Raw genomic sequence first — 25,380 nt, 5'->3', positions numbered from 1 at the left:
AATGAACATGCTTTCTTCCATGGTATAACATTGTAAACTTTTACGACAACACTAACTCCGTTCTCCGACAGCAAATGAACATGCTTTCTTTCATGGTATAACGTTGTAAACTTTTACGACAACACTACCTTCATTCTCCAACTGCAAATGAACATGCTTTCTTCCATGGCATAACGTTGTAAACTTTTACGACAACACTCAGTTCTGACTGCAAATGAACATGCTTTCTTCCATGGTGTTGTATGTATCTATTCAACAACTTTTGATTTTGCATATTTATTTATTAGTACTTTACATTTCTTCAGCTAAGTTAATGCTTTAGCCAAAACTGCATGATTCGTGTTAAAAACCTTCCGCATCCAGCAATATCTAATCCATTTCTTTACCTGAGACAGTGACTCAAAAAGAATCTATCTGGGCTGAAGTTGATTTCAATTGTCACCATTTGTGGATTTCAGTTCTTCCAGCTGAAGGGAAAAATACATTTAGTTGTTTACAAAAGTAGATTAAAAAACTTCTGCATACATACAATTAATTAAAGAAATAACTAAACCAACTTAAAAAATAAAATAAAATTAAACTATAAAAGGAAATAAGCAAAGAAATATGGAAAATCAAAACAGCGAAACCTCCCCCTTTTCCCAAAGTACAGACACAGAAGGCACCATAAAGAAACTAAAAAAATTCCAAAGTTTAAGGTACAAACAGGATCTCAAACATCTTGGCCAAAATGTCACAAGAGCCTTAACGGATACATTCAACTACTCCTGGTTATCAACATCACAAACATCTGGAAGAAAGCTCATATAATACCTTTTTGGAAACCAAACAAATCACCCAGGGATCCCACATCATACAGACCAATCTCACTACTATCCACAATATCCAGAGTTGGAAAAGCTCATCACAGCAGGAATCAAATCAGAAACACCCCCCTACCCCAATCAACATAGATTCAAATAGAACCACTCTGCTCACAAACATCATACAAGCACTGGAAGGATTAAAAAAAAAACACCAGAAAGAACAGTTATGGTAGCTATTGATATAAACAAAATTCTAGGATGAATAATAAAGTTAATACTCAAATAATAGCCATGGGGAAATACAAAACATCTGGAATGTCAATCAAATGAAGATACCTGAAATGACTAAATTAAAAGAAAATAAAAATAAAGTTGAGAGAGAGAGAGAGAGAGACTGGGAGAGAGAGAGAGAGAGAGAGAGAGAGAGAGACTGAGGTGGGAAGAGAGAGACTGAGGGGGGAAGAAAAAAAAAAGAGAGAGAGAGAGAGAGAGAGAGAGAGACAGAGAGAGAGAGAGAGAGAGAGAGAGAGAGAGAGAGAGAGAGAGAGAGAGAGAGAGAAGGGGGGGGGAAATAGGGCATGGGTGCAAGAGAAATAGTCACTCCATTGACCTCTGCCTTCCACACTCTTTCTATGCAAGAGCCCTCAATATCATTCACCCATCTCATTACATCACACAATCGCAACCGGCTGGACATCAAAATATAGCAGTTTACTTCTCAGATATATACACAACCTATCACCAGTAACACACATTACAACCACACAAAAACACTTTCACACTAAGATCACTTAATAGGTTCTCCAAGACAGCCACCAAACTCAACATTCATCAATACCTCCAATATCCTTCTCCCACCTTACACACACAACAGCTACACAGAAAAATACCTCTCAAAAGAAGAAGAAGAAAAAAAAATAATAATAATAAATCAATGAAAAAAATAAAACGTACTAGGTTGTTTGTATTCAGGACACCACTCAACATTAAAACAGTACCAACACAGAATCACACTGCCTTAGATGCATCCACCACACAGAAGATGCTGAACACCTTATCCTACAAAGCCCCACACACTCACAATCCTTAGGCAACAACACAGTAATTCCTTCCTGAGTGACTTATGGGCCTGTCTGGTGGCCAATTCAGTTAACTGGGAACCATGGATTTCCTACTGAAGTGACCTGTAACCTACTGAAATGCAGTTAACAATCCTTGAGCAAAAAGAACCATAAGCGAAATCTGCTTCAAGGTTTGAAGAGTCATGATTTAAATACGACTACAGGATCACAAACATGTTGTAATAAATATCAAAGAAAAGATCATCCTAAATAAACAGCTTAAAGTTTGTTCCTAAGTACTAACCTCTGCCTCACTGTCCACACTGTCATGGTCATCTCCATCATCTGAGCCGTGTTCTGAAGGAGCGGGTGTGGTGGCACGGGACGAGGAGGGTGACGGGGGTTCACTCAAAGGTCGTGGGTAGTTGATACGTCCAGCACCCTTGCCCTCTTCATCTGTCACCAGTTCAGGGTACACCTGATGTAAAGCATGTTGACGTGCCTGTCGATAGTACTGTAAGGGAAGGAAGAAACCCTATTCTATAGCATATGCATAGTGCATATGAAAAGATATCACTTGACTTACTGCTTACGAAATAAATACTTTCAAATGCATGTGCATCATTTTACCAAAATAGTGTAAACATAATAAACTCTTAGTTCCTCATGGATGACGGGTCATCCCTGTAACCCACCCACTGCCCTGGGTCAGAAGCAATGTAGCAAGACACAGTACATCCACAGCAAAGCCCCTTCACTTCATCAGCGACTCCTCCCCTTCCCCTCATGCAGAAAAAGAGAAGACAGGGAGAAATCCCTTTGGGCTGCATCAGAATATCATTCACATGTAAGCACTCCCTACCTCCCATTCCCTGTCCCTCCCTTCCTTGCATAACAGTATCATCTATACACAGTCATTCTCCACTCATCCCTATCTCCTTCCTTCTCCCTTCCTTGCTCAACAGACATCTCCCTCTTGCTCAATGCCCCCTTCAACCCATCCATCTCACCCTTGGTCATCCCCTCAAGTTCACTCCCTCCACCTCTGCCTTCCACACCTATTTTAATAATCTTTCATTACTCATTCTTTCCATGTGTCCAAACCATCCTAATAATCTTCATCAGCCCTATCTGCCACTCCTTTTCTCCTCATTTCTCACTCTATCCAACCTAGTAACCCCTACCATATTTCTCACACATTTCATCTCAAACATATTTAAACTTTTCCTCTCTGCCTCTCTTAAATTCCAAGTCACTACCACCCAATGCTGTTGGCACAATCACCCATTCATACAATCTCCTCTTCACATCTATTCCCACAAGCTTATTTCTCATAACACTAACTTTAGTAACAAAATAAATCAAACAAATAGATAAAATAAGATAAAAAATATATATATAATAAATAAACAAATAAAATAAAGTGGCGGAGGAGCAAGGTGATCATTTTCTTTGTGATGTTTCTATTTAATTGCTTTTATTTTTTTTCTGTCAGATTATTTCTTCTTTATTTCTTCTTCCAATCCACTTTAACAGTTCCTCCAATTTGCTTTATTTTGTAATTGATTGAGAACTGCTGTGGGCCCAGAATTTTAGCATAATTTTCTAATAAAGGGTTCTGGCAGTTTAATTTCACTGTTGGGTGCTTTTAGTTTAATGTTTGTCTTGATTGATGATTTCTGGAGTGATGTTTCTATTATTTCTGGAGTGATGTTTCTATTATTTCTGAGTCAATGCCCTAGTTTGTCTAATTAGGCTTATCTATATCACTGGCAGACCTCCATTCTAGAAGGGGGACTATCTAGTGACATTGTGATGGCCTATGTAAATGATTATGTGTAATTTATGGTTACATTTTTCTTTTTAGTTTACTGGTTGATCTAATTAATGAATATAACATTTGCATATTTTGCTTGCCGGATGGATTTTGTGCACCTCAACCATATTGTAAGTTTAGTCAGATGATGGATTTCTCGGTGTAACTATCACTACTGATCTTATTCCTCCTATCTTCTTAAGTTTGGACCCTTTATCTAGTGTCAACTACTGTACTTCACACCTTCTGGACTTTTGATTATTTCATAGATGTAAATAAAAGCTCTACCAAATAATATTTTTTCATTCTTCACATTAACACACTCCACATGTCATACTTCTCACAGAACTCCTAAGAAGCCAAATTTTTCTACATTACCTCAAATGGTTATCAAATATAATGCAACCATTACAAGCCATTTTACTCTATCTAATGATGCAAATATAATTTCCAAGGGTGGGTGGGGTTGTTAACCACTCCCTCCCTCCTTCAAACACTCATGATAATATCCTACCTGAAATCCATTCCTGTGCTCCCTCATCTGATTTGAATGTAATTTGTAACTATTATTACTACTACTACCACTACTACAATACTAATAACAATACTGCCAACTCACCACAGCAAGACTCCTCCAGTCCAACATGTCAGAAAGTCGCTCTGTCCTGTTTCTTTGAATAATACGTTGTCTACGATTCAGCTGAGTGTATTCATACAGATACCTTGCTAGTTGTGATACAGATTCTTCAAGGCCAATTGTGCGACGGTCAACAATGTAGATACCATAACTCATTGGATCTGCTACATGATCTCCCATGAAGCAACCAAATCCTGATGGTTTAAGGGAATCAAATTTATCTAGGCATGAAAGATTTCATTCCATCTATTGTGGGTGTAAATACAAAATGAAGATATATCTTTAAGCCATCAAAACAGTGTACATACAACTGCATAAAGTAAAGCTAATATTTTACATCTATCTATATACCATGGGCTTCTTCCTCCTTATAAGGGAAGTAACCATTCCACTCCCATCCACCACCCTTGAGCAAGGCTTTGAGCAGGAGGGGAATGCCTGGTGAGCAAAGAAGGGAGAAGGCAGGGGATAGGTGTGTGTGTGGAGAATGGTTGCATATGAATATTTTAATGCCACCCACAGGGATTTCTCCCAGTCTTCTCTATTTTTCACACAAGGGAATGAGGAGGGAGGGTCACTATGTAACTAAAGTAACTCTTCTGTGGATGTGCTGTGTCTTGCTGCATTACTTCTGACCTGGGCATTGGGCAGGAGACAGGGATGACCCTTCAACCATGATGAGCTAAGATGAGAGGGAAACTATGGATGGTGGATGGGAATAAAATGTGTGGGAGTGTGTGCCACTTGGTATGTATGTATGCTTTGTATATATGTATATACACATATATATATACATATATATATATATATATATATATATATATATATATATATATATATATGTGTGTGTGTGTGTGTGTGTGCAAAGTAGACTGCTTGGAAAAATAAAGTAACGAAGCAGAGCGCTTTCATATATTACATCATCTTTTTGCACTGAAGATGTAATATACAAAAGTGCGCTCTGCTTTGCTAGTTTCTTTTTCCAAGTGGTCTACTTTGCACAAGTGAACACACATACCCGTGTTCTTATTAGCATATATATGTGTGTATGTATATGTGTGTATATATATATATATATATATATATATATATATATATATATATATATTGAGGTTCCAAAGTCTTCAAAATATACATAATGTAACACACTGTTACAAGGTTAGACAGAATGAGAAACAAGGAGGTGAGGAGAAAGGCAGTGGAAAAGGAGATGGAAGATAGGGTTGATGAAAGAGTATTGGGATGGTTTGGACACATGAAGAGAACAAGAGAAGGAAGATTAGTAAAAAGAGGTGTGGAAGGCAGAGGTGGATGGAGTGAACATGAGGAGGTGACCAAGGATGAGATGGGGTAAATGGGGTATTGGGAAAGAGGGAAATGTCTGTTGAGGAAGGAAGGGAGAAGATATGGGTGAATGGAGAGTGGTTGTGAATAGATGATACTGTGATGCATGAAAGGGGGTGAGGGAGTGTGTGCGAATGATACTTTGACACAGCCCGAGGGGTTTTCTCCACATTTTTTTATTTTTTTTTTGCATGAGGGGACAGAGAGGGGGGGGGGGTAGCCGATTTACTGAAGTGGCCTTGCTGTGGGTGTGCTGTGTCTTGCGACACTACTTCTGACCCAGGGCAGTGGACAAGATACGGGGATGACCCATCATCCAGGAGGTGCCAAGATAGGAGGGAGGGTAGAGGGTGGAGAGGAGTGGAGTGTATTAGGGATGAAATGGGTGGGAACGGTTTTTATGCCTTTGTTTTTTGGCTACCTCCCTTGTATGGTGGAAAAAGCCTTTGGTATATGTATGTATGCTTTCACATACACCCAACATTTGTTTTACCTACTTTACAGCACTCAGTCATATGGTGAGGTATTCCTGTATACTGAACATAGTAGATACATGACAACAGTATATGTATACTGACCAGACAGATTTGTGGTGACAGACGGGATGCCCATTACTGTACATTCTGCAGGTGTGTAGCCCCACGGCTCGTAGTATGATGGGAACACCCCTAAGTGGCAGCCCCTTACAAATTCTTCATAATCCATTCCAAACAATGGATTGGTTAAGGACAGGAACTCCGGGTGGAATATTACCTGCACACACACAAAACTGGTGATACCAGGAAATACCACACTATGTAATCTATATTTTGTTTTATCTACAAAATTTCAGCCAAAAACTTAATTGTTAAGGTACATATTTCAAAATCCATTGTCTAAAATACTAATCAGTTAGTTTCAACCATGTATAGCCTATTAAGAGTTTTTGCATTTTCCCACCTTCTCCATCTTTAATCATTATATTTTTTTTCAATTGATTTACTTCACACACACAAAACTGGTGATACCAATAAATACCACACTATATGTAATCTATATTTTGTTTTATCTACAAAATTTCAGCCAAAAACTTAATTATGATACATATTTCAAAATTCATTGTCTAAAATACTAATCAGTTAGTATCAACCACGTGTAGCTTATTAAGAGTTTTTGCATTTTCCCACTTTCTCCATCTTTATCATTATATTTTTTCCATTGTTTTACTTCTACTAAAAGAAGACAATGATGCAAAACCTATCAACTGGTCAATCAATCTGTTGCCCCATGTCTCTATGGCTCCAAAGTCTAGCAGCGGCGACCAGATGGGTCCACATGTCACTCATGGAAGAAATATTGTGTTGTCTGTGGACTGTTAGTGCAGGACAGTGTGGAATGAGGTGTTCTATGTCCACTGTGTGATGGCTGCATCTAGGGAAGCTGGATTCTGGGCCAGGTCTATTGGATTGGTACTGTTTTAGAGCTGGGTAGGGTCCTGAACACAAGTGTGCTACTACTGTGGATCTTGCTTCCTTTGAGAGGGATTTTCCTTCATGAATGAAGTTCGGGTGGGGTGGAGGTGGGAGTTCTAAGTTTGGTGGTCTGTCTTAAAAAGCTTGTTTTGTAATCTGGGTATGAATGTGTTTTGTGTGAATGTACTGTGTGGCAAAGGTGGTAGGTAGGTAGGTAGGTAGGTAGGTGTGTGTGTGTGTGTGTATTTACCTAGTTGTATTTTACGGGAAGGGGAGCTATGCTCGTGGGGTCCCGTCTTCATTTCTCATTTTATCTAAACAATTTTTAAATTCATGTATTGTTTTTGCACACACCACTTTCTCATCTAACTTGTTCCAACTGTCTATTACTCTGTGTGGAAAGCTGTTCTTTTTCAAATCTCTTCTATAGCTGTCTTTTTTTATTTTCTTTCCGTGTCCTCTTGTATTTCTGTCATCCCATTTTATCAGATTCTCTCTATCAGTAATTTCTATGCCTTTCATGATTCTGTAAATAGCTATCAAATCTCCTCTCTCTCTTCTTTGCTCTAGTGTCTGTAGTTCAAGTTTTTGTAGTCTCTCTTCATATGATAGTTTTGAGAGTGTTGGTGCCAGTTTTGTAATTGCTCTTTGTATTCTTTCAAGTTTTTTTATACATTTTTTTGTACTTGGTGACCATATTGTTGCTGCATATTCTAATCTTGGTCTTATCAGGGTGATTAGGATTTTCCTCACCATTTCTTCATCCAGGTATGTAAATGCCACTTTGATTGTTCTTATTAGATTATAAGTTTCTCCAAAAATCTTATTTATATGTTTTTCAGGTGACATATTATTCATAACAATGACTCCCAGGTCCTTTTCATTTTCTACTTTTTTTATTCCCTCTTCTCCCAAATTATATGATCCTGTTATTCTGTTTTTACTTTTTCCAAATTCCATTATACTGCACTTTTTTGTATTGAACTCCATCTCCCACTTCTTACTCCATTCCTGTACTTTATTTAGATCTCTAGTGATTCACAATCTTCTTCAGTTTTCACTCTTTTCAGTAGTTTTGCATCGTCTGCAAAGAAGCTCGTATAGCTTTCAATTCGTTCATCCATATCATTAATATATATAGCAAACATTATTGGGGCCAGGACTGTTCCCTGCGGGACACCGCTTATTACTTCATTCCATTTTGAGTGCTGGTTTCTTATCACTACTCTCATTTTTCTTTCTTGCAAAAAGTCTTCCATCCAATTTAGTAATTTACCTTGTATTCCTCCTTCAGATTCTAGTTTCTTAAGCAACTTCTTATGTGGTACTTTGTCAAAAGCTTTTTTTAGGTCTAGAAATGCACAATCAGCCCATCCATCTCTTTCTTGTATTATATCTATTAGCCTTGAATAGAAGCATATTAAATTGGTGACGCATGATCGTCCTTGTCTGAATCCAAATTGCCTTGGATTTAGTACGTTGTTTTTTTCCAAGTATTTTACCCATCTATTTTTGATAATTCTTTCACAAATTTTTGCTATTGTACTTGTTAGAGAGACTGGTCTATAGTTGGTAGGTTCTTCTTTATTTCCTCCTTTATATATAGGTACTATATTTGCTTTTTTCCAATCTTCTGGAACTTTTCCTTCTTTCAAGGAACTGCTTATTATGCTATGTATTTTGTCTGCCAGTTCATTCCTGCATTCTTTCAGAATCCAGTTTGCTATTTCATCTGGTCCATGTGATTTTCTGACATCAAGATTACTCAATTGTATCAATATTTCATTCTTTGATACTTCTATTTTTTCTATAGGGGGGACTTTCTCTTTCCATTCAATCTCTTCAGGTTGTATGTTCTCCCTTGTAAACACCGATTTAAAATGTTTGTTCATAATTTCCGCCATTTCCATTTCCTCAGTGTATTCAACTCCCCCTTGTCTTAATTTCTCCAAGTCCTGTTTGTTTTTCAGTTTATTGTTTACAAATCTGTAGAATAGTTTTGGTTGATCTTTACATTTTTCTATGACGTCTTTTTCATATTTTCTCTTTTCCTCTCTGCATGTTTGTACATATTCATTTCTATAACTGGTATATATTTTCCATTTTTCAGGTTTTCTGTCTTTTTTCCATCTGGTCCAGGCTTTGTCTCTTTTGTCTTTTAACTCCCTACAGCTTTTGTTGTACCAGCATTTTACATATTCTTTTTCTTGTTTTTGTCTTGGGACATACTTTTCCACTCCTTTTTTGTAAATTTTTGTCAAAATATTCCATTTCTTTTCCACTGATGTTTCTTCTTTGTATATTTCTTCCCAGTTTTCTTGTTGAAAGAATTCTCTTATTTTATCAAAGTTTGTTTTTTCATACATCATTCTTCCTTTTCTATATTGTTCATTTCTTTTGATATATTTTTCTTCATTAAGTTCCAGTTCAATCAATATGTGGTCACTTTTACCTATTGGTGTTTTATATTCAATCTTGTCCACTATTCTAGGTTCAGATGTAATTAATAAGTCTAGTCTCGATGGTTCTTCTTCATTTCTATACCTAGCGTTCTCCTGTATCCATTGTGTCATTGTGTGGTCAATAATCATCTCAAGTAGAGCGTTTCCCCATGAGTCATCTCCACCCTTTACTGTCATTTCTTCCCAGCAGATTTCTTTGCAATTAAAGTCGCCCATCATAACTATTCTTCCTCCCTCTTCCATTATTTTATTTAATGTTATCTTTGTGTCCTCTAACATACTTTTATGTTCACTCTCCTCCCATGAGGCTGTTTTTGGAGGCACATAATTTATCACAAATTTTCTGCTCTTCTTATCTCTGTCTTCCACTTCTATCATAATCATCTCTACTGTATTCTTTCCATATATGACACCTTTCACGTTTATATCCTTCTTTGTCAGGAACATAACTCCACCCCCTTGCTTTTTCTCTCTGTTTCTGATCCAATAATTGTATGCATCATGTCCTACACTGTTGGGTGGTAGTGGGCCTTTTAATTTTGTTTCTACAATTCCCATTATGTCTGGTTCTTTTTCTTTCAAATAATCATTCAGCTCATTCAATCCTGTTATTAATCCATCTATATTTGTGTAAGACACTCTTAGTTTTCTGCCACTTCCATTGTGTTCTCTGTTTCCCTTATGTTTTTCTTTTGTATGTCGAAATTCCTTAGTTTCATGTTCACTACTCTCCAATAGAATCTCTCTTTCTCTGACTCCGTTCTGTTCTCGTTTTTTGCCTTAGCTTCCAGTCTTTTCTGCTTTTCTTCCTCTCTTTCCTCTTTATTCATTTCTCTTTTTATCCATATCTTTTTGTATTGTTCACTTGTTGCTAGTTTCCCTGTTTTGGATAAGATATTCTCTGCCGTTGTTTGTGACTTGAATTTAATCTTAATTGGTCTGGTCTTGTCTGTGCTATACTTTCCGAGTCTAAATTTCTCTTCGATTTGTTTCATAATTTCTGGTTCATCTTCCTGAACTGATTCTAGTAATTGGCTTACTTTTTCATTTTCCTCTTTGATTCTTGTGGTTCTATCTGTGTTGTGTTTCTCTTCCATTCCTAATATAATTATACATTTCTTTTTGTCTGCTAAGTCTCTTACTATATTCTCCTTCTGTCTCATCACTTTAATAACTGAGTTTTCAGTTTGTTCATTCATTTGCTGTCTGATTATGTCAGTGAATGCAACCTTGCTATTTTCTTGAATTTTTTTTCCAACCCTCCTTGTTCTCCATATTATTCTCCTTTAAGACTTTATTCTCATCTTTTACTTCTTTTAACTGTTGTTTTAATTCTTCAATTTCCTTAGTTAAGTTTTTGTTCGCCCTCTCTAGTTCTTCCAATTTTTCAATTCTTCGTATTATACTGTCAACATTACCGAACCTACGCTCCAAGTCCTCGTTCATCTTATCGACCTTCTCTTCTAGTCTTGTCAGGGGGGGGGGGGGGGGTTGTGTCCCCCCCACCCTCTTTAAATCCCTTGAAAATATTCTCATCACTTTCTACTGTATTGCTCCTATCTATACCTCTAATCTTCACATTCCTATTAGACATGTCGTCATCATCCAGCTCGTCTTGCGGTCGTTTGTCCACTTTTCGGCGGCCCGTCAGGGCCATTTCCTCCACCTCCTCATTACCTTCCATTTCCCCAGCAATCCCTCCCCCTCTCCTCTTTCCTTACTTTCCCACTACCCCACGAGCAATTTCCCCCCACCCTGCAAATACAAAAAGGCACTTCTCTTTGCGTTGGGATCCACAATCTGCACTTTTCTTCAGAACGTTCTTCAAGCCGTCCATTCGTTGAAGTGTGTGTGTGTGTGTGTGTGTGTGGTATTCAGCTACTTTTTTATGTTCTGCTGGTTGATTTTGTGACGTAACGATGGGTGAGTGGGGTTGAGGGTTCTAGCACAGAACTATATATTGATCATTTTAATGTAATATCCTACTGGGATTAATTTCGGTTTCTGAGGAGTTCTACTGGGTAATTTCGGAGCAACCTCTTATCATACTTTGTGCTTTATTTTGTATAATTATGTTAGGTGTCTAGTTTTGCTGACTGTTGAGGCCTACACTGTGGAGGCATAGCTAAGTGTATTTCTAATGGTTGGTTTGTAATACGAGTAAAACATGCAAACCCACTATATTTCATCTTACCTTGACTCTGTCAGTTTTGCAGTTAAAAAGTTGACATCTTCTGAGAGCATTCAACACTTCATCTTTACCATCATCAATCATATTATGTGTGGTGATAGGGGGCAAGTGATCTCTCTGTGCAGCATAGATACAGCGTTTCAATCGCACTTCATCTTCTTTTGTTAATAACTCATCTCCACAAGGCACATCCCCTCTGAAACAATCCATAAAAATTGTTAAAGGCAAAAAGTAAACCCATCCAAAACATACATACATACATATACCAAGGCTTTTTCCCCCTCTCAAGGGAGGTAGCCAAAAAGGGAAAGGCATAAAAACACTCCCACCCATTTCATCCCTAAATACACTCCACACCCCTCCCACCCTCCCTCTCATCTGAGCACCTCCTGGATGACGGGTCATCCCTGCACCTTGCCCACCGCCCTGGGTCAGAAGCAGTGTCGCAAGACACAGCACATCCACAGCAAGGCTGCTTCATTTAATCGGCGACCCCCCCTCTCAGTCCCCCCTTGCATATAAGGAGAGGACGGGGAGAAATCCCTTCGGGCTGCGTCAAAATTTACTCACACATACTACCCCACCCCCCACATCCAAAACAAAATAAAGTTATTAAAATTATGACCATGATGAGCTGAGGTTTTGAGGTGGATAGTGGGAATGAAAGGAAGTGGGAGGTGAGTCAGTTGTTGTTTGCTGATGACACTGTGATTGTGACAGTCATAGGTTCTAAGGCAGCTAATTTGGGAGGGTATGTGAGAGAGGAGCCATGATGGGAGGGAGGGAGGGGGAGTGAATAAGAATGGATAATGTGGGGATGGAATGGGTGGGAGTGGATTTTATGCCTTAGTTTTTTGGCTACCTCCCTAGTAAGGGGGAAAAAGTCTTTGGTATATGTATGCGAGAGAAAATTGAGAGTAAATGTGGATAATAGTAAAGTGAAGATTACAAAGGATTAAGGTGGCAGTGAGCTGGAAGTATGTTTTAAAGGAGAGGGACTATAGGAAGTGGATATTTTAGGTATTTAGAGGCACATGTAGCAGGGAATGGAGGACTGGGGTAGAGGTAAACCGGAGTGAGAGAAAAAAGTAAACATCTTTGAGGAATGAAAAATATCTATCTACAGATGGGAGAAATGAGACACTATTGGAAGGAGAGATTGCGCCTATGATACTATATGGAGCACAGACTTGGAGTGTAATCGAGGCTGCAAGAAGAAATTTAAATGTGTCTGAAATGAAGCTTTTGAGAAGAATGGTGTTGGTGAGTAAGAAATAAATAGGTGGAGCTGAGAGTAGAGGTGGAAAGAAAGCTGGCAGATACAGTTGACAAAAGAATACTGGAATGGTTTGGGTATATGGAAAGGATGGGTGAAGAAATACTCACAAAAATGAGTATGGAATGCAGAGGTAGATAAAGTGAACTTGAAGGAAAGACCAAGTATGAGACAGATGTACAAGACAAAGGGGTCCTTGAGCAAAGGGGGTATGTTGAGCAGAAGGAAAAGGCCAGAGATGGGTGTAAGTTCAGAGTGGTTGTGAATGTAATAAAATGAAAGAAAAAGAATTGAGAAAACTCTTACCTTAAACATATTTCATACATCCTCTTTCCTACTTTGTTCTGGATATCATGAATGGTGTCACGTAGTGCTTTGGTGATTGCCTGACCTCTTAGAGATTCAACATTGAAGTTATTCGTTCGAGCTGGGAAGATCATGAAAGCTATCACTGTTTTCTTTGAATTTGATGCCTGAAAAAAAAGGCAATTACATTTCACATCAAGAATTTATATTATTTTAAACTCAATAACCTTCCTTTAATTTTTACTTGTTTTCTGAACTCCAAGACAGACCGAATTGTATGTATATATATATATATATATATATATATATATATAATATATATATACACACACACACATATACAAACTTGATCTATAATGTCCAGCCCTCTTATGTGACAATTAAAGAGTATAGTTCACCCTTGACACAATAGAATGAATTTCCTGGCATAACATCATCATCTATATACAGCCATTCTCCACTCACCCATCTCCTGCCTTCTCCTTTACTAGCTAACTGATATTTCCCTCTTGCTCAACACCCTTTTCACCCCATCCATCTATCTCATCCTCTGTCACCTCTTATGTTCACTCCATCCACCTCTGCCTTCCACACCTCTTATACTAATCTTTCTTGACTCATTCTTTCCATGTGTCCCAACCATCTCAATACTCTTTCATCTGCCCTATCTGCCATCTCCTTTTCTATCCCTGCTCTCCTCCTCACCACCTCATTTCTCACTCTATCCAACCTTGTAACCCCTACCATATTTCTCAGACATTTCATCTCAAATACATTTTTAGCTTTTCCTCTCTACCTCTTTTAAATTCCAAGTCTCTGCCTTATACAATACCACTGGCACAATCACACCTTCATATAGTCTCCTATTTGCATCAAATCCCGTATGCCTATTTCCCATGACAATTTTTAATCCCTTCCCTGCTATAATACATATATTAATATAATTGATTCTTAATTTATATGAATACAGCTTTAGAAGAATGTATCATACAATCTACTATGTAGATACATATGTTCAGTCATCATAAATGTTTTACTAACACTTACTTTTAAGTAATGGTTTAATCTTGCTAAACTTTCGATAAATAAATCTGCACCTTTGTTGCCAAATTCATAACGGCCAGCAGTAAAGAAGTACAAAGTTTCATCCAGGTTGAAGTCTAGGTAACTGAAAAAAGTACATTAAGTATAATAAATGCAGACACCTACAATTACATTTTAGCCTTATGTAAATTTATAACATGTGTATATATAATCACTTATAAATATCATATATATATATATATATATATTGCTGGTAACCACAAAGGAAGCTGGTTTCCTTTGTGGTTATCAGCAATTTATTGGATCACATGGTTTTGTGATCTTTTTGCATATATATATATATATATATATATATATATATATATACACACACACACACACACACATTCACTCTTATCAAAAATACAATAATCTATGGACTATGTGCCATAATATTCTTCCCATTCTATTCTCGGTCCAAAATTCACTAACTTTTGAGGGGAAGCAGTAGTATAGCCAAGGAATATAGGGCAATCCAAAGTCAAAACCGAGCCAGTTTTTTAAAGTAAGAACAGAGTTGTATACCAAAACAACTAGGTAAATACATACCCATAAAAGTGGCCACGCACAAAGTTGTTGATCTTCTCCTTGGCAAGAGCATGTAGGTTTTGGAATTCGTGAAGGGCTGCAAATTTACGCACATTGAGTCCATTAGGAGTGATGACGTGAGGTTTCACCTTCAAAAGGTTTTCAGCCTCAATACCGGTAATTTCTGAAACTGTAGTGAAGGTGTGGGCAAGGTGAGCAGCACAGCGTTCCATACAGTAACGATGGTAGATGTTCCTCTGTCCAGCCTCTTGGTCGATGTTGAACTGAAAAAAGGAATTAATTATGCATAATTATTATATATTCCCAATACATACAGGAATACCTCACTATACAACCAAGTTGTGTTCCCAGCTGACTGGTCACAATGTAAAAATTTGTATATTGAGGTGGGTTTTACATGTAAATAGGGGGGAGAGTTGTGTTCATGAACCCTGCCAAACCCCTCCTCAATTTTTGCCTCATGGGGATTTCACATACTCCCAACATTTGTTTTACCTACTTTATAGCACTCAGTCGTATAGTGAGGTATTCCTGTATATCTATATATACACATCATTTTTCCTACCTTGTCACATGATGACAAGTAAATACTCCTCCCCTTTTACTCTCAGTCAGTGACACAGAAGCATTCCTATACCCATTCTACAAAGACAACTGTCCAAAGTTTCTTTCCATAGAGATTTTTGGAAAGGCCAAAAGACTGTTGTTAGCTATATGGGGTTGTGAGTTTCCCAGAGATGGGTGCGTTCCTCAGTGTGTTCCGCTTTAGTTTGGCTGCAGTTAGTGCTTCCAAACTATCAAAGTCATATAAGTGCCGGTATATTATGTGGCCTACAAAATTTTTCTCTGGTATAGTATGTGGCCTACAAATTTTTTTCTTTGGTATAGTATGTGGCCTACCAGACTTTTATTTCAATATGAACCTGTCTCACGCTTTAATAGTTTGGGAGTGCTAACCACAGCCAAACTAAAGCGGAATCCATTGAGGAACACGCCCAGCTCTGGAGTTTCCACACAGTAAAACTAGAGGCATCAATTATTATTATCATCATACTGGAATACATGGCTAACACATGGGAGAGGACTGGTGTACAGAATTTTAGGTATCCTATTTAACCTTACCCAGAATGAAAATGTACCTGTAATCTCTACAAGCAAAATTATACTGACACTAAAATGATAAAAATAACTTACACTGACATCATAACACTTACATTACCGAGATTATTATAGAAGTCAACAGCTCCTGCACACAAATGTCTGCCAAGTAGTGTGGCATGGGTGGTGAACACTAATGCGATATCCACTTTCCACATGCGCAACATCACCAGCCCAATTCCAGACAGCCATTCATGAAAGTGAACACAAATTTGGGGCTTGGCATCTGAGAAATTTTCCGCTTCCTCCCGGAACTGCAGAAAAAAATTAAGGAATGGAAAGTAACATAAAGGAAATAAATAACATACTGTATATGTACCTGTATATACACACACACACATATAACAAAGTCTTTTTCCCCCTTACAAGAGAGGTAGCAAAAAAACAAAGGCATAAAATCCACTCCCACATATTTCATCCCCACATATTCCACTCCCATTCACCCTCCTCTTATCTTGGCTCCTTCTGAATGATGGGTCATCCCTGCATCTCGCCCACTGCCCTGGGTCAGAGTCAATGTAGCAAGACACAACATCCACAGCCAAGCTGCTTCATTCAATTGGCAAACTCCCATCCCCTCAACAACAAAAAGAGAGAGAGAGAGAGGAGAAAAAGAAATTCTCTTGGGCTGTGTCAAAAATATCATTTAAACATACTCCCTTCCTCCCCACCCACTCCCTTCCATCCATCTCAACATCACCCATTCAACCGTTCTGCACTCACCCTTAACCCCTGTCTTCTCCCTTCCTTTCTCAACAGACATTCCTCTTTCCCAATGCCCCTTTCACACCATACATCCATCTATATAATTATATATGTATATGGAATGAACGAGGAAAGACTACAAAAGGAGTCTGGAAGGTAGAGGTAAATGAAGTCTCCATGTTGGTTGAGAGTAGATAATTCAGATTTTATTTTAGCCCTTATCAGCTTTTCAATTAATCTGGATATTGAGCACAGTAGTGATATTGGTCTGTATGATGAAAAGCATTCAGGGGGTTTGATTTCAAGACTACAACACAATAAACTCAAGTCAACTTTAAAGTTGACTTGGGTTTATTGTGATAAATATCTGGGTTCCTTCTCACCTGTTGTATGAAACGGGCCACCATAAAACCAAAGAGGACAGCATCATTACATTCAACATCTCCAAACGGTATTCCAATTTTGGTTTGTGCATATAGTTCTTCTTTGAATTTGTGAAGTTTGTCAGATGCAGTGCCAATGTCGAACAAAACAATCTGGGGGTTTCCGTCAACTAGCCATCGACCACTATGTACCTGCAAAGGGACAATAACCTGTAGACTTTGTTCCAGTAATGAGGTGCATCAAATCATGTATGAAATTAAAGACAAACAATTTATCCAAAATATTATGTACTGACATTACAATTGACACGATCTTACCAAATGACATTTCACACATGATAATCAATATAAATCAAATATATAATAACAAAATAAAAATAAATTATGAATAAATCCACAATATCCACCTTTGGGCAGTGTTTGAACCACCTTGGCAGTCACATGCAAGCTTGAACAACAAACAAACACATAAACATCTCTCCTCCAATCTTGTGGGAAGATGCATTGGGTAAATGGTGCATGATCACATACAAACATAAAATAATTCTATACATAAATATATGTAATAATTAAGTCTTTCAAGAATTATGAGACTGCTGTCATAACAATACACACACACATATATACACATGCAGTAGACAGTGTAAAACTTTTTTTATTGTGAAAACATTGGAACAAACTACCAAGTAATGACATGTTCCATCAACACAGACCACCAGGTGATTAATAGCAAGCCAAGATTTATTCTTTTGCAAGCACAGGACAAATATCTAATCTAATATACACAAATCTGACACACACCTACCCCCCAGCCTTCACTCCTAAGAGCATTGACAACTGCACCCAGTGGCGATTCTATAGGAAACTCCTCCATCTCAACCTCCGTCCGGACACTGTGTTCCTTGTAGGGTCCAAGAAGCACATATTGGTTACCTAGTTCCTCCACTGACACACCACACTTGGACCGGATCACTTGGTAGATTCCACCAACTGAAATTAAAAAAATTATTTGTATTCTGATACAATGCGGCTAGTGTGAAATTTAACAAAATGGAAGACCAATGATAAAGTGGTGAATGGTAGTGCTCAATGCAATGTACATGGTAACGAAACAGTGGAAGAAAAAAATTGGAGATGGAGGGTATAACAATGGAGGGATATATCATGGTTGTGAAAACCAAGTGAGAAGTGAAGATGAAATTAATAATAATAATTACAGTCTAAGTTTCAATTACTGGAAACCCACAGACCCACAATGGCTGGCAGTGGTATTTGAGTCTTCCCAAAGATCTCTCTGAGAAGAAACTTTAGACAGTTGTCTGCATTGTATCAATGTGTGATTTTTTTCTGTCACCAGCTTATAGTAGTAGTAGTAGTAGTAAGGGATCAGTCACCAGTTGTCTATTTTCCTTACAACAACACTGACACCAGTCTCATGAGGCACAAGTAGGTATACAAGGATGTGGGTGTCAGTGTCCTGATTACAGTACTGTATATCCATTTTGTAGTTGTAGCAGAGTTACTCTCATATTCTGTAAACAGGTTTGATCTCATTTTCTGTGGTTATCAATATTCAGGGTGAAAGAGAATAAGTATTACAGCTGCAACTTTTTACTTTATAACACACACATTGTGATGCATCATCACATCATCGTACATTGGGCAGCCTAAAACTGCACACGAGTATTTGACTCGTATTGAAGAGGTTAAGGTGTTGATAGGTTTTGAAGTTTAGTAGCAACAGGATTCTCTGATGTTTATCTTGCAGATTACTATCATCAGTTCCTAACAAAATTAATACAAGTGTAATTGCATCCCATTTGTAGGCAGGTAGAATGAATATACACACAAACTTCTTTTCATCTTTATATTTTGTCTTTCTTCTTTTCACTTTTGTTATATAGCATACTAACACATAAATTAACAAATTTTCATGCAGAAGGTTTTCTTATAAAAGTACCTCCCTCTATGACTGCAGGATATTCAACAAAGCATATTATTGAGACAGGATTTTTTTTTCAGCTTTTTGGTCATAGGTTTATACTGGTTACATAATTTAATAGTCCAATTTAACCCATTTATGACACAATAAATGTCTTCATCATTTTCATATCTCAAAATTATAAATGTAGTTTAATCTTTCCTTTATGCAAGACTGACAATTTCAGTTACATCATTCATGCAAGTTATGTCCTTTTTTGGATATAAGAGGGCTACATAAAAAGCATAATTTTGTGTTATTGCCGGGGTAGCAAAAATCTACCCAAAGTTTTTTGTCTTCTCTCTTTGTTTAATTCATGATTCTGAAGAGTAAATAGGGACTTTCCGCACACACAAGAACATCCCCACAGCCAATAGACTTAGGCCTAGGTAGCCTATGTAATGCACATTTTGTGAATCTGCACAGATTATGAATAACCGAATATTGTGTAGCACCAATAATGAATTCATAATTGGACACAGATATAAAATTTGATGTGCACATATTATGAATATTCGTAAAAAGGGTACATTAGGTTGATAATGTAGAAATTAAATGTGGGCATGTCTTACAGATTCATTAACTGTGCACACTATTAAGAATTCAATATTGCTTATGCACATTTTAATGTCATAAATTCATTGGCTGTGTACACAATTATGAATTCAGTATTGGTTATGCACATTTTAATGAATATTCATAATCTGTGCAGATTCACACAATGTGCATGACAGCCTACAGTCCTATAAGAGACCATGGAGCTGAATATGACTGTCCCAACACTTGACATGAGACTGAGACTGTCATGACTGCCATTAGGCCTTGGCCTTTGGCTATCCCCCAGCCCCACCCCCACCTCAGCCAAGAGGGTGAGCAATGTCATGGTTAAGACTTAGGCCTAGCCGACATACCATTCAGTATTTCCTATTCTTTCTCTACTGTATCCCTGTTTTTCCTCTTCCTGCTCCTCCTCACTTTCTTCAATACTATGGTCGGACTTCCCATTTCCATCATTATCGTTAAGAAGGTCAACTTTGGCATATTCAGTCATTTCCTGGCCTTATCGACGTTTGACGTCGTACGTTTGGCTCAAACATATAAGGCTGGGCGGATAATTAACGAACTCCACTGTCTAACTCTTCTTCTGATTCAACTAAATTCTACGACACTTTTCAACAGAAACTGCGAGTGTATACCTAATAATCAATCCTAAGGCGGTATTATCTAGACCAAATGTTTGATTACTCTAACGTTCCGTCAATGAGTGATGAATGCAACGCGTTCCCTTCGGAAATCCGCTCTATAAACACGTATTCTAATCAAAATACAGTATTACGATTGTGGAATTAACTGGGAAATCTTACAAAACAATTTCAAAATGGGAGTGAGTGGTTTAGAAAAATTATTTAGTTTGTTGCATTCTGACCTTAATCGTATCGTTGTAACATTTTCGGTTAGTCTTTAAAATTATCAAATATATTCCTCAAAAGTTTGATTCCTCTCTTTTTCTTCTGTACTCATCCCTTAATCATGTTTTTGTTTCCGTTTCTGAAGAAACCCATTTCGTTAAACCAACATTTCTTCGAAATTATTTTCCCTTTTGGTTTCGGTACAATTTCCATTCCTAAATTGTACATTTGCGACCCATTTATCCGTGCACGTGTATTACTTAGTTATATTCTTTGTGTGTATGCGCGTAAAACAGCAATACCGTCTCCAAAACTCCTCATAATTTGCCTCAAATCGATTTATGGTCGGTGCGCGTGTGCACACTTATTAACAATAGTACAAGAAATGAGCAACATTTGTGTGATCCCGTTTCCTAATCTATTTATGATGCTTTGTTTCAAATTCACGTGTGTGTGACGTTTTCCCCCTACGAGTGGGCAAGGAGGGAACAGATGTGTTGCTTTTGCCGGCGTTGCCCTATCTGTCCTTGCCGATTGGTGCGATGCTGCTACGTGTCTAATATCATTGGAACCTAGCTACCAACTCACGAAGGTAGTACAAGGTTAAATTCTCGCGGCCACAATTCGTATGCCTTGCCGTTGTCATTTCTTAAGTATAATAATCCCATTAATTAGTCCTTGAACGTCCTTCCGTTATATTTCACAAGCCGGTTATTTTTGTCTTGGCTCACTCGCAACACGCCTGACACGCATAGACGGTTCTCACGCATGCCCCATTCTCAGAATGACGCTGGCGTGTGACCTCCCTGACATGTGTAGGTTGTGCAGAGGACATACTAAAAATCGTCTGCACTTTGTGGTGCGGCCAAGTTAGAGTGGGGGCGTGTCCGACAGTATAAACAAAACATTTCACGGGACAGTCATCCTCTGGAGAAGCGAGGGGAATGTTGTACCGACGGTTGCATACGTTTGCACTCCCCCGCACCCCAACTTCATCTCGTCACAAGCCGCCACTGCGAAAATCATGACAACAGTCGAGGGAGGGATTTGTACACGTTGACTGCTTTTGCCAGGGTGACCGACTACTGTTCGGGCTAAATCAAACTATTTTATTTGCCCGAGGAGGAGACATCGTAGCGACGGGGTTAAGTTTATTTGAACCCCCACTTGCGTAATGCTCCGAGTCATGCCAGATGACATTACTAGGTCGAAATGACGTCACCAATTTTAAAGTATATATGTCATTTCGATAAACTTTCCTGCATGGCGGCTGACGATTCTGTGCCAACGCCAAACTCAGTTAAAGAAAGGCGACTGCACTTCTGCATGACGAAATATTGTATATATATAAAAAAAATAGATATGCAATTACTTTATCTAATCAAGACATCACAATTATCTTTCCGTCGTCGTGACTTTACAAAATTCGTTCTGTCCAACTGCAAACTATTTTAGTCGGCTGAACGGTGGGCATTATATTTTTATCTGATATAAGCGGAGTTTCTAAGAAACAGTCTTCGTTCAGTCATTAAATTTTTATTCAGATTTACGAGTATGTTGTTCGCCTGTTTCTTCTGTTATCCCACGACCTGTCCCGCACATATAATGTAGTTTCTTGCCAAACCTTCTTGATATTCATATTGATCTTGCCCAATCTTGACTACACCGTTTATACTTCTGAAAATTGTTTCTTTCACCTATTCTCAGTGCGGGCAATGCCATTTTCTAACATTTGCTTGTCAGACGCTAGAGATGATTTTAGTTAATGCCCTTTCTAATTTCCCTTCCCTTGCAACTTCTTTGCATAGGGACTACACCATTATTGTGTATTCCATTCTGGGTTGAATAATATTTCTTAACGAGTTTAATCATAATATCGTAGTAATATCAACCTCCACGCCATTTCATGACCTTTTCACATATAGGTGATTGGCAACTGCTTCCTACTATTTTCAGCCAGTGAAGCAATCGAACAAGACACACCACCTCCACAGCAGGGCCTGGGAGCTGAAGATGGTTTACCTCCACTGCTTCATTTCCATGGCAACCACTCACAAGTAAACAGAGAAGACTAGGGGGGAATCCATTCAGGTTGTGTCAACTTCTCATTCATTCACGACCATTTTCCAATAACAAATTCCCCCTATCCTGCACATTTGCAATACCTTCCACAATGCCTTCCTGTTAACTCTGTCATAAGCCTTCTCCAGATACATTAAAACCAACAAGCATCTTTTGCTACAAACTTCCCAGATATTTGCCTTAATACAAAAATTTAATCCACCCACCCTCTACCTTTCCTATATCCACATTATCCCCCCCTCTCTCCTAATCCTCTCAACACACTTCAATATGCCTTAACTACACTCAACAACTGATCCCTCTAAAACAGTGTTTAACCTGGGAGTCTTTAAATAAATTTCAGGGCATTTTGGAAAGTGCTAAATTCATGGTAGTAAAATACTACTTCCAGGTTTTCTTACTTCTTTTATTAACATTGATAGTAATTGGTTTTAGTTTTGAGGAATTGACAAAATGAATAATCAAGCAGTCTTTACTTCAATTTCCTTTGTTCTTCTAGTTAATCAGGTGCTAACCAGAATTAGCAGGTGCTAGACTGCCTAGACCTATAGGGATGCCAGGGTCAAAAAAGGGTAAGAAATGCTGCTCTAAAACTACTAGTAACATTTGTCCCGTTTTCTTTTACAGAGTGGAACTATACATGTCCTCCAGCACATTCTCCTCACTAAGAACTCACTAAAAACCATACCAGCCAATCCACAACATCTATTCCTTCCTTTGTCAGACACTCCATCCAACACAAGTGCCTTACCAGTTTTCATCGCACTCTGTATCTTATTTTTTCTTATGGCCCTGTCCTTTTCCTTTCCCATCACAGTCACCTTCCTGGCACTTCCCACTGCCATAATCAATCAACCCTTCTCCTCTTCCATTTTCAGGAATTCTCTGACACACTACCCATCTTTACCTTGCTAATTTCACTTCCAATAACATCTGTCCATCTCCACCCTTTACCTTCCCTCTCAACCTGACTCACTCCTGCCCTCTCTTCACTTACTTCCAAAACATATTTTTGTTCTTTTAAAAATCCTATGTCAAACCTTTGCCCCAATTCACATCTGCTCTCCTCTTTGGACCCCTCACATTGCATTTTGCTTCTCTCGTCTTGTACCTCTCACACTGATTGGTTTCAAGAGGGGCCACTCTACCAGTGCTCTGCTCAAAGACAACAAGTAGAAAAAAAAAAATATATATATATATATATATATAAATAAATATATAAACAGCCATGCTGTAGATGATACACTGTGTCTTGCTGCATTGTTTCTGACCCAGGGCAGTGGGTGGGATAAAGGGATGACCAATCATCCTTGAGGAGCTAAGATGATAGGGGGAAAGAGTGGTGGATGGGAACAGGTACATGGCTTTGACCTGACTACCTCCTTTGTTAAGAGGAAAAAGCTGTTGGTATACACGGACACACACACAATATATATATATATATATATATATATATATATATATATATATATTGTGAAAGTAATCTTACAGGTGGCCAAACGCAGTGGGTTCGAATCCTGCATACAACTGTCATAAAAATAATTATTTATATATATATATATATATAATGTAATCATGGTTGCTATTGATATAAACAAAGCTTTTCAAAAGGTCCACACACACACACATAATATCCAAAAAGATCATTGAGACATATCCATAACAGTGACAAAAAGCAGTTAACCAACTTCATGGTGGGAAGACAATGCAGTAACCAAAATAATCAAATCTTAAGTACAAAACGTCTATACAATGGGTCTCTCAAGATGCAATACTTTCACTCTTACTATTCAAACTCTTTATGAGTGACCTACCAAGTCCCAAACCAGAACTAAACACTAAAGTTCTTAGAAACAGATGATTTGATAATAACACAACACAGTAAATAAAAGATAGCAGTAAAAAACACCAAAGCCTTCTTAAACAAACTGGAGCTATGTCTCAGAAGTAACAGAATGGAGGCTTCAACCCAGAAATCAACAGTAACACTGATCACTCCAAACAACCATGAAAAAAAAGCCCCACAGTAGAATTAAATAGCCAAACCATTCCACTGGAAAGGAACTAAAAAATTCTGGAACTAGCACTTGATACTTGTACGGCATTCAGCCCATATGTCGAGAACCTATCAGCAAAAATTAACAAGAAAACAAACCTATTATAAACCATCACTAGCACTGCCTTTGGACAACAAAGAGACACCAATAACCGCCTATAAACAGTTCATGAGAACCACCCTAGAATACACCTCTATACATGGCTTCCAATAATCAGTAAATCAATCAAAGTACACTGCGGAATGGAGTACAGAAATAACAGGATGAACCAAAACCGCCCTTACACACCAATATACAGAAACCAAAATCCTTCTAACTGGACCACATGAAAATGACAGAAACACAACTCTACTACAAAACCCTAAACAACACGCACTTTTCACACATCTCACAAGCACCCAACAGAACACCCACCCATCCTTCACACTACATCTTACAAGCGCTATCTACAGAATGCATAAAAAAACACCAGTAGCATACTACTCCATCATCTACCACAACCTTCCATCAAAACCAAATAAAACATCCATGAGTTCAAATGTAAATATACATACATACACCAAGGCTTTTTCCCCCTTACAAGGGAGGTAGCCAAAAAGGGAAAGGCATAAAATCATTTCCAC

General features: G+C 38.1%; 1 protein-coding gene across 1 annotated transcript in view; it reads right to left on the bottom strand.

Moving 5' to 3' along the window:
* Positions 1-386: 386 nt before the first annotated feature.
* The window catches only part of Glys (glycogen [starch] synthase), a 28,831-nt gene continuing 3,837 nt past the window's right edge, over positions 387-25,380 (bottom strand). The window contains exons 2-12 of the mRNA XM_076206137.1: positions 18,034-18,218; positions 17,229-17,420; positions 16,197-16,394; positions 14,983-15,245; positions 14,398-14,518; positions 13,351-13,517; positions 11,772-11,964; positions 6,243-6,417; positions 4,303-4,514; positions 2,172-2,381; positions 387-467 (exon numbers count right to left, since the gene is read on the bottom strand). Coding sequence (XP_076062252.1) covers positions 432-467; positions 2,172-2,381; positions 4,303-4,514; positions 6,243-6,417; positions 11,772-11,964; positions 13,351-13,517; positions 14,398-14,518; positions 14,983-15,245; positions 16,197-16,394; positions 17,229-17,420; positions 18,034-18,218 — 1,952 coding nt within the window. The 3' untranslated portion in view covers positions 387-431. The remainder of the gene's footprint in view (positions 468-2,171; positions 2,382-4,302; positions 4,515-6,242; positions 6,418-11,771; positions 11,965-13,350; positions 13,518-14,397; positions 14,519-14,982; positions 15,246-16,196; positions 16,395-17,228; positions 17,421-18,033; positions 18,219-25,380) is intronic.

This window comes from Oratosquilla oratoria, chromosome 22 (genome assembly GCF_046742065.1).
Source record: "Oratosquilla oratoria isolate Oo_2021 chromosome 22, ASM4674206v1, whole genome shotgun sequence".
NCBI classification, from domain to species: domain Eukaryota; kingdom Metazoa; phylum Arthropoda; class Malacostraca; order Stomatopoda; family Squillidae; genus Oratosquilla; species Oratosquilla oratoria.
The sequence above is the reverse complement of the archived record's forward strand: the minus strand, read 5'-3'. Positions and strand labels throughout refer to the sequence as shown.